Raw genomic sequence first — 10,634 nt, 5'->3', positions numbered from 1 at the left:
AATTAGCCGTCATACCCTGCAGCGAGAACTTCGCCTTAAACCTCGGTCTCAACCGGGCTCCTACGACCAGTCTGGCAAATTAACGCAAGGAACGTACCGAGGGTGCGCACGGACGTGATTAGTGACCTTCCGCAAAATAGGATTCACTAATAATAAAGGCAACATTTTCATAGTTAGCCTGGTTAAGTACCATTATTAGAGCCCTCAAGGCATGAAATAACACCCCTATAGTCACAATAGGTATTTGATGGTACTCATTTGGGGAAGGCCACAAACGGCACGTCCCATAAAATGGCCGCCCGGTGGTGAATAGCGACCCTCCGCAAAATAGGATTCACTAATAATAAAGGCAATATTTTCATAGTTAGCCTGGTTAAGTACCATTATTAGAGCCCTCAAGGCATGAAATAACACCCCTATAGTCACGATAGGTATTTGATGGTACTCATTTGGGGAAGGCCCCAAACGGCACGTGCTATAAAATGGCCGCCCGGTGGTGACCTCGGCTTTCGGTGTGCCGCACGGCACGTGGGAGTATGCCCTCAAGAACACGTAGACGCTGCCCGCCCCGCCCAAAGTATCAGATTAGAAATCCCCATGTCCCTTTTTGGCCACGCATGAAAAAGGACTGAAATGTGCCCAAATTAGCGCGGTGCTTTTCCTTGTTTGTCACGTTGAAAGCCGCTTTGCAAGTCAGAGCAGAATATCTCCGACTACGGTTGGGAATGATGCGACATAATATATACTGTTTATCCTGCTTTCATTTCAAATATCCCTTAGAAGCTTGTGGCTTCATAAAACGCAAACAAAAGCATAAAATCACATACATGTGCGACAAAGATAAAGAGGAAAAAAAAAACATGGCAGTGTTTGAGCCTGCAGGTAAAAGCTTTGTTTTACAGCAAACATTTTCATGGGGGTGAGGGAGGGAAGGGGAATCAAACTGATATTTAGCCCCTACTGGCTTTTTTCCCTGCTTTTGTTTTATGCAAAGCTCTTTTTACCACATGGTAGTGACAGATTGTTTGAGCTGAAAGGAAAAGCCATTCGAAGCTAATTAAGCAGCCATTCCAGCCTCTATTCGCAGGCAGCGGGGAGAGGAGCGCCGGCATTTGTCAGCGCCGTACCCAACGTGGGTTTAATTGACGTCCCGGGGACCTGACTGACAGCTTCTCCTACTCTGAGCCAATTACAAGCCGCGACGGAAGACAGCTGGGATACTATTGGATAAGGTCTATTGCTAGGGGGCGGGAGAACCCACGTGGGTTTGGAGGTTGAAAGCAACACGTGATAGGCTGATGTCCTCAAGCCCGGAAGTGTAGTGGCCTGCTGATTTGCTGGCAGAGAAAGCCCTCGAAGCTTGAGGTCTCCTTAGAAATGGGTCGATCAATTTGGAATAAGGGCTTGCATTTTCAGTCTTCCTTTTATTGTCATTTGTCTTCTTGACAATTCATGGTTTGATTATAGTTTAACGAGTCTCATATTCAAGTTGACATTGTACATGAAGCATATACTTCTTCACCAGAGTCGGAACTGTGCCTAAGCAATATGTCCATTTTGTAAGGACGGTTTGAACGAGAAACCGCTCCCTGTGTTGTGCGTATTTAACCTCGGGGAGCCAACGGCTACAGCGCACTGATATATAAATTATTGCCTTTTGTTTTGAACAAGTTGTTGAACGCGTCGACTTGTCACTTGAGATCCAAAATGGCGAACGTTCGAGGTCACATCCTCACCGTCCAATCACAGCAACGGTTGACAGCTTTACCCCCCCCCACCACGTGGGGCTCCCGTGTTTTGATTGGTCCAAGTACCCAATTGGCTTAGCTAGGGGTCCTTCTCGGCTGTCTAGTCCGCGTGTCAGTGCTCAGTCTGTGTGTGTGGTTCAGCTCGCGACGGAGGAAGTGGCTGCATGCTATGCTAGCTCCTGCCATATTTCACAACGAGCGACATTTTTTAATCACCCGCTGCTGTTGCCCTCCATTTATCCACGGGACTCTTCGGAAGGCACCCTTGGATCTAATAGAGTCTCGGTCATATCTTAAGGGGGGGGTTCCACGCCGAGGCGAAACGAGGATATTTTCCCGTTTTTCCACGGTGACTTTTGCAAGTGAAGGATACTACTAAGACCTCCGTGTGGATATTACAATTGAACCTGGGCAACGGGGGGAGGCGGTGGAGACAAAAGGTAACGCGGGCGACACGAAGAGAGACGCTAACAAGAAGGGTGGCGCTTTTATATAGGTGTGTGTGTGTGTGTGTAATGACAGCCGACTTTGTTCTGTGTGTGTTTGGACCACCAGAACAAGTGTGTGTGTGTGTGTTCTTGTCCGTGTAGATTTACGAGGGACAAGCGCCACCATGTTTGCTGAGCGTGTGATAAAAACCATCAACTTCTACACAGAGTTGTTTTTCACTGATACTCACAACAAGGGCGCTCATTTTGAAAAGTGACAAGCAAATTTATGGATCCACTGTGATCCACTTCCTCACTCTTTGTGTGTGTGTTTAGGGGTGTAAGGAGAACTAGAAGCTCCGATGTTCGGGGATTGAACGCAAACGGTGCTTTTGTCCTCCGCCATCCTGTGCGACCTGGGGAGGGGGCGGCGGCGGCGGTGGTGGTGGTGGTGATTAACGACACTTGGATTACTTGAAGGAAAAGCCAGGATCCTTCCTAGTGTGAAGGACCCGATATGTATCCACAAGGCCGGCATCCGGTAAGTAGCTGTTTGATTTGTAAAGTAGCCTACATCCATGATGATGATGTAAAGTATAGGGATGCTCCGATCGGTCAGAATGGTCCAATTCCCTTGAAAAAGCACGTGATCGGCATGTCGATAAATTCCTTTCAACGCCGATCACCTGTAGCTCGACTGCTTCTGCCTGTCGCGATGCCTGCGTAGAATTGTAGTATCTTGGGCTTCGTCCTTTGGCCCGAGGGGACATGGTAGGAAAAATAAAATGGCTGGTTAGAAGAAAATATAAATTTTAGCAAGAGCTTGCAAAACGGGAGAACGTTATCTCGCAAAACTACGTGAAGCTACATGAGTAGCTTCAAGCCAAACGGGGTGGAAATGCCTCGTTTCATTTCCATCGTCGGCATTTGCACATTCCCGACTGCACACATGTAGAGATATGAAGTGATACTGGAACTACAGGACCAGGTTTTTAATTCTGTGATGGTTATTGGAAAATAAAACGCCAACACTCCTCCTAGCTAGTGTTGCTGGAAACGCGTCTCGTTGATTACTGATAATTGAAAGGAATTCCACTGATTAGCCATACATCGGATTCTTTCATTGCTTGTCGTGAAAGTACGCAATCGTATCAGAAACTCAACCAAACGCTGCTCTTTAATACAGTTGAAAAGCAGCATTTCAAGAAATGCTGCATATGTTGGACAGTACAAATTGCATGTGAGAAAATGAATGTCAACAAAGGAAATCCCGCCGCTTTACTGCAGTGAAAGATGACACATGAATGGAAATGTTGCGTGATGACATTCATCTAGCTTAGCATTAGTGGTTTGTTCAGTCTCCAAAAATGTTGATGATAATATTGTTTAGCGTCTATTTGTGGACAATAAACTTTCCAAATGAAAAATGTTTGTCCACTCATGTTTTTGGACTCTTTTCTTAAAGTTAATGTTAAAATCCTGTGCATCGTCTTGTCCCATGACACCCCTGAGAATGACCTGTTTACTCGGGCCCCCTGACAGTCGGGCCCCTTGGAATTGTCCTGACGTTCCCCCCTTACACGGCACGCCTGGCCATTAGCACTTATCATAAATAAATAGACCATTTTATAACTAATCCATGTGATCAGTATCGTACCATTTCACTCATGCATGGTTGGTATCGGAATCGGCAGCATCGAGCCCTGATCGGAGCGTCCCTGCTGAGTTTAGCGGGAAGCGAGAGTGTTATTTTCACCCACGACATCTCCACCCGCTTTGCAGGCACCTCACCAGCCAGGGCAGCCGGGCTTCAAATTCACGGTGGCGGAGTCCTGTGACAGAATCAAAGACGAATTTCAGTTCCTGCAAGCTCAGTATCACAGGTAGCGTGGACCTGTAGTCCCAAATAAACACAATTCCACGTGTGACCACCAGACCAGACCTTGATTGGCGTTTCTTTCTCCCTCTTTTTCAAGTCTTAAAGTGGAGTACGACAAATTGGCCAATGAAAAGACAGAAATGCAGCGCCACTACGTCATGGTAAGAGGGATCATTGGAAAGTTGGTACTTGCTCTGAATGCCGTACCCTCCCTTTAGCCTCAGGTAAGCAGTCCCAGGTGTTGCCGAGCCGTGATGTTTTGCAGACGCCATGTTGGAGTCGGTTGTTGACTCACCACGTCCGTGTGTTGATTGGATAAGAAGCGTCAGGGCGGGGAAAACTCCAGCAGGGGTCAAATGTCCAAGTATTGATTGTGGGCTGTGACCACCCCCTTCCATGGCCCCGGGGTCCTCTTTTATGACCTGGTGTGACCCTTCCCGACACGCCCAGCATGACCCGCTGGGGGTTAATGACCGCTCTGCTGGCTTTGTGCAGGAATCAAAGGGTTTCCCGTATTCTTTTTTCTCCTAACCGGACACTTCTGATACACCCTGGGGGGAGGGGGGGAGGGGGGTCTGAGATGTGAGGGCCACTTGGTGTGTTTTTCATCAGGCCATAAGATGATAAAGGTCAATGGCCCGTCATGGAATATTTATGGAATAATCCAAGTTTTCATCGTGGGGCAACACGAGAACTGCTAAATCAGGCGGTTGAGGTTTTTGTTTTGAACCTCGTATTGTCAGACATTTGCTTGATATAAGTCATGTCACCATTAGTATGCACTAATATTTTCCTTCTCTTCAACCTGCAGTACTATGAGATGTCCTACGGGCTCAACATCGAAATGCACAAACAGGTATGTAGCCATATCTGGCTCTGGTCTGTGTTTAGCCAAAACAGTCTTGTTTTTCCTCCAGTCTTTGAGGACTAAACACTCACACACACACACACACACACACACACACACACTTGACCTCAGTTTCTACCCTCATCTTGAAATGCCTTCAGGAGGCCCAAACACCGGCTTCCTGTAGTGAAAATGCTGACAGGCTAAACAACAACATGAAGGGCACGCTGCCTGATGGGGGCGCTTTGATAAGATTAAAGTGAAGTATTTGGCAGACTGTCCGAGAGGATGTGTTTTAGCGTGGCCGCTGAATGCTTCCGTGTGTGTGCGCACGTCTCGGCGGTGAAGTCTTCCTCCTTTGTGCCAACTGCACAAAAAGCTCATTAGCTGAGCCGCCACCCCGCCGTGGGCTTCCCGCTGAAGGGAAGTGCTGCAGAAGGTGAATAGGACAAACGGAGCCGCACTTTCATCAACAGTCGGATGGAAGTAATGAGGAGATGGAATCTGTCTCCAAAGGAAAAGTGCACTCTTATTTTGTCCGTCATCCACAATCCTGATGTGAGACAGGAACACGTCGTTCTAAAAGTATAAAAACAGGTAAAAAGTGTCAGGTAATGAATGCGTGTAGTAACGGCTGCATTCATGATATCAGGTCATACTGAGGAGTATTAGCGGTAGTATAGTTTAGTGTAAGTACAAGTGGAACTTGATTTCAACATGGAAAGGAAGGCTAGGCTACACCTAGCATCACAAAGCCGCTCCCATATGTAGCATTACCTTTGCGGAGGTGAAGCCAGCTGCGAGTGGCTAGCCGGTGTGGTGTGGCAAAGTGTCACTATGCAGTAACGTAGTTCTTGGGTCACGTAGGTCCATATGCAGGTCATGGTTTTTTGGAGTTTTTAGGCTTTATAGGCGGAATAAGTGTGTCCCATTCTTAGCTGCCTCTTTTTTTAGCTGTTTTGATATCTTTAGAACACAAGAAATGAGAGATGTGTTTTCATGTCTGACATCGGGATTGTGGACTTAAAAAAAAAAAAAAGCTGACATTTGAGGGCTAAGTGACTTTGATCGCGAATATCCTACCCGTGTACTATATCCTACTGTGTACTGTATCCTGCCCGTGTACTGTAGTTGCATCCCCTTAGATTGCTGCTTGTCATCGGGGTGTGCCGGGTGTTGGTTACCCAACTGAGAACGCAAGTCGGTTGAATGAAGAAGGTTTAATTTGATAGGTCAAGGCTTGGTTGGAGGAGAATATGTGGATTAGTAAGACAAAATCTGTTAATCCTGGCCTGGAGCTCCAACCAGATGATATTTAATCAGCCTTGTTTAATCTACTTGACTTTTTTTTTTTTTTTTTACATCTCATGGCCTTCTCAGGCACTCATCCTTGTTAAACAACTGTCTCGCCAGACTTCCCTCATATTTTTCCATGTTTATTTCTGGGGGTGACTTTTCATTCTAGGAAAAAAAAAGTCTGTTGTACTCGGCCTGGGATGATAATAAATGAATGAATGAATGAATTTCACAATAAATGAAAATGAACTGGCTTAATATATCGCCATGTTTGTTTTACTCGTCCGTCTTGTCCAAACAGGAAGAGAGCTGACTTTCAGGCACCTTGGTGTGTTTGTTCCAGTGAACTACGGCATGAACGGAGTGAGCCCTTTTGTCAGGCTCTTTGCCTGGGAGCGTGGAGGCGTGGCCTCGTAATTTAGAAATGAACCGAGCCCCTCGTGACACCCTTACAATTTATCTCCACTTTCTCTGATTGTTGCGCTCTGCATGCTCGTGCCCCCCCCCCCCCCCCCCCCCCACCCCCCACCAACACCCATGTGAAGTGAATGATGGCCCTCGTGTCATTAGCCGTGCGATACGATGAATGACAGTCGGATGCGGTCAGAGAGAGAGGCGTGGCGACGTCACGGCCCTCGCATCCGGAAGGTTAATGGTATCAGCGGGGTGGGGGGGGGTCTGACCCCCAGCAGGAACGGCAGCCAACTGCACAATTCATCAGGCAGACTTTTTTGTGGTGTTTTTTTGTTTCATAAAACAGCTTGCTGTCCTCTCCTTCCCGTATTGAGTGTTGTCTGTTAGGCACTTATCACCAGCAAGGGGGGTGGGGGGCAGGTGGGGGCAGGTTGGGGGGGGGGGTGCTTCTGTCTGCATGCTGGTGGCGGTGGACAAAACAAGAGGGTTTAAGTGGGGAAGGAGACAGGAAAGGAGTGAGAGGCTTCAGGCTAAATGGGTTAATCGACTGGTCCTTGTGTGTGTGTGTGTGTGTGTGTGTGTGTGTGTGTGTGTGTGTGTGTCCTTTTATTTTATCAATAAGCCTGCTGGTGTCAACGGAGCACTCTGAATAATGCATGATTCCCACCAGCTCCCTTATCCCGGCCTTGATGAGCGAGTGTTGTGATGACATCAGCCAGAGGTAAATGGGCAGCCCCTGGCCTGGGATTATTGGATGTCGGCAGCCATATTACTTTGCCGTGCTGGAAGATTTATTGCCGTGTGGAAAAGGCCATGAAGTGACTTTCTAGTTATCGCTACAAAGCAGGATTGAGAAGCGGAGTAATGAGTTCATTCACAGCTCGTGGACTGGTAAATAAATGCTAATGTCAGTCATGTCATGAACGCCGTTATGATGGCACCAGACGGGTGATACACGAGATTGGGTACACGACAACGAGACACGATTTTAACATTACTTTTTAGAAAATATGAAACTATACGACAACATATCACAATCTACTAGGAATGTAAACCTCTGATCGACCAGGGGTGGGTCAATTGCGGCCCACCATGCGTCTTCATGTGGCCCCCCCGGACATTTCCAAATGCCGTTTTTTTAAAAACATGGAAAGTGTAGCCGGCAACATGACTAGCGGGACGCTTCAGCCACCAAAATAGTAGATTAATAATCTACAATAGCTTGTAGAAAAAGCCATCCAAACGACACAAAGCCACCCGCCTACTGCATCATGTGGCCCACCATACCCAGCCAAAAACCACACCCATGTATTCCCACCGCAAGACATGCTGGGCAGCTTTTCTCCCGACATTTTGCCGTCTTTGTCCCATTCTTGCCAGATTGCAAAATTTGTTGAAGTCGTCAGAAGTAAACAAGGATGAGCTAACATGCTCTTATTAGCCAACCTTTTATTGTTTGTAGCTCGCATTGTTGTTGCAGCTGCACTACCCAGCATGCCTTGCGGGCGTTTGGAAATAAGTTCTGTAATTGGCTGTGGATCTGTGGTGTTTTTGTTTCATTGCACCGTGAGCAAGTATGTCATTCTGCTTGATGCAACCTATATATAGACGCCCCGCCCCGCTTTTTTTTTAAACCCAATCAGGCCTGCGAGAAAGATGTATTTTCAAACCAAGACGATTCGATATGGTGGAACAATAACAACAGGATTCCATTTGATAGTTGCATTTATGGCTTAATGATAACATTTGAAATGTCGGAAATGAGGGCCATTATTCCACTCGAGAAAGAATCCGCTGTCAGACATCCCACAGTCGGGTGTGTTGTTTGATGGCAGGACTCCACGGTCTTTGAATGCACCATCTAACTTTCTCCCATGCTGCCCAGATGACTATTCTGTAGTTCCTGCACCCCACGTGCTGATACTGTGTGGGAATGCAGCAAGGTCAAATGCGATGACCTTGTGGAGTGCTAACGTGCATTTTTGTTTGGATTTGTGTGCAACAACGATGGATGATCTCATCCAGGCTCCTCCTGGTGGATGATGGCTCTGGATTCTTTCAGTGCTTTTAATGTGATGTTTTTCCTGTCTTTGTTTTATACGCAGTAGTGAATACACGGAGGATAAATGGCACGGCTATAATGTACGCATTGTTACTGTTTACATCAGGGGTGCTCACACTTTTTCAGCATGCGAGCTACTTTTAAAATGACCGAGTCAAAATGATCTACCCACTACAAAAATGCAAAACATCTATTTATTGTCAAATGTATTGAGGATTATTTGTACGTACAATGTATGTTGATGTACCTTACATAACCAAATGAGCCAATATTGCAAAACACACATAATTAACTATTAACATTTTTTGTAATTACCTGAGTTTACTTTGATGACTTGCACTGAATTGAACCAGCCAGGGATGCATAGTCCGGACAGTAGCTGCTGATAGCCAGCCTCAAGCACACTTCCAAATGTTTATCAGTCATGGATAATATCCGTATCATAATATCCGTATAATATTCCATATCCGTATGGAAGTGATATGTTTTTTGCCTTTTTACTTGGTCCAGTTTTTGCCTTTTTACTTGGTCCAGCTCCTTCACTCATTTTAGTGACCATAAACTTTAGCGAGGGCTTAAAATCTCGCAATTCGCCGACTAGCTTAGCACTTTGCATCGTTGTTTACGCATGAGCGGTGACCTAAAGGTCAAAATTCAGTTGTCATCTGACTGGTTGTCCTGTATGTCAATCAAGTAACGGGGATGGATGATAGGCTGACATCGTAAGTTCTGCTGCACTTAGAGACGTTGTTTGATTTGATTGGTCGCCCGAAGGGCAACATTCAGTTGTCATCTGAATGGCTGCCCTGTATGTCAATCAAGTGACGGCATTGATGCTGGGATGATATTTTTTTAATGTCACGCCGCGATCGACCAGCGATCGACCAGTACCACCTCCGCGATCGACCGGTAGCTCGCGATCGACTTAATGAGCACCCCTGGTTTACATCCACGCTCATCTTCATCATTCTAAACTACTGAGCATGTGCGCCAATCGTTTTCGCCGGCAGCCCATGCTCATGCGCCGCGGTGCAATGCACAGAGTGAACCATCATTCTGCCTGTTTGGCAGCCAGAGACGAGGGAAACGGACAAGTACTAATTTCATTTGAATTTATTGTGTGATCAATTCATCATTTATTGTCACTTGTCACGTTTTAGTCTTCGAGGTCACGCGGCTGGCACTCGTAGGACGTACACGTCTGCTGGTGCTTCCATGCTGCTGGAGAGCTGAGTAGATGCTTGCCAGGCTGCCGGGGGGTGGGGGGTGGGGGGGGGGGTCCTTTGTTTTAACGATGTATGCTATGACGGCGAAGACTGCACGCTGAAGGTAATCGCCCTCGCTTGCCGTCAATCAGTGATTTTGATTAGTGCAGCTCATTAAGCTGCCTCAGCATCTTTGCTGTGGGTGGCTCTCCTTCCGCTCAACCGCTGTTCTCTGCCGCAATCCCCCCACCGGTCTCCCGTGCTCGGACTTAGATGTGGCTTTTGTTGCTGGCTTGTTTTGTTGCACGCTGGGTGGCCGTGTTGTGCATGTGTCGTGTCCTGACTTGCTGAAGGAATGCGGAGTTTTATCACAAAGGATGTTGGCTTCCTGCACGGAGGGAGAAGGGCGAGAGGAGCGGCAGAAAGTGAGCTTATGCAAATGAATCATTTATACGGGATTCCTGGAATTGTTTGCCAAGGTGATGATGGCCGACCTGTCTCCAAGCCAAAACAAACTAACTCTGCCAACACGCAGCCTGCTCTTCTCGAGGGAGGTGGAGGAGGTTACTGGGCTTCTCTGAGCTTTATTTGCTAGCTAGGCAGGCGCAGCTTTGTGTGTGCGTTTGCGTGCGTGTGTGTGTTAGCACTAGTGATGCGCGGAACAAAACTAAAATATCTCTTCAAATTTGATACTCAAATCAAAATATGGATACTTTGAATGCTCCGCTCATTTGAGGTTATGTTGGTGTGTGAAT

At 46.9% G+C, this 10,634-nt stretch overlaps 1 protein-coding gene across 4 annotated transcripts in view; it reads left to right on the top strand.

The window, feature by feature from the left end:
• The first annotated feature begins 1,834 nt into the window (after positions 1 to 1,834).
• The window catches only part of LOC131139241 (transducin-like enhancer protein 3-B), a 36,451-nt gene continuing 27,651 nt past the window's right edge, over positions 1,835 to 10,634 (top strand). For all 4 annotated transcript variants that reach the window (XM_058088639.1, XM_058088638.1, XM_058088637.1 and 1 more), the window contains exons 1-5: positions 1,835 to 2,188; positions 2,513 to 2,717; positions 3,959 to 4,059; positions 4,153 to 4,216; positions 4,867 to 4,911. In XM_058088639.1, the coding sequence (XP_057944622.1) occupies positions 2,694 to 2,717; positions 3,959 to 4,059; positions 4,153 to 4,216; positions 4,867 to 4,911 (234 nt within the window). In that variant the 5' untranslated portion in view covers positions 1,835 to 2,188; positions 2,513 to 2,693. The remainder of the gene's footprint in view (positions 2,189 to 2,512; positions 2,718 to 3,958; positions 4,060 to 4,152; positions 4,217 to 4,866; positions 4,912 to 10,634) is intronic.

Source organism: Doryrhamphus excisus, chromosome 12, assembly GCF_030265055.1.
Source record: "Doryrhamphus excisus isolate RoL2022-K1 chromosome 12, RoL_Dexc_1.0, whole genome shotgun sequence".
Classification (NCBI taxonomy): Eukaryota; Metazoa; Chordata; class Actinopteri; order Syngnathiformes; family Syngnathidae; genus Doryrhamphus; species Doryrhamphus excisus.
Note: the sequence above shows the minus strand (reverse complement) of the source record. Positions and strands in the feature narration are given on the sequence as shown.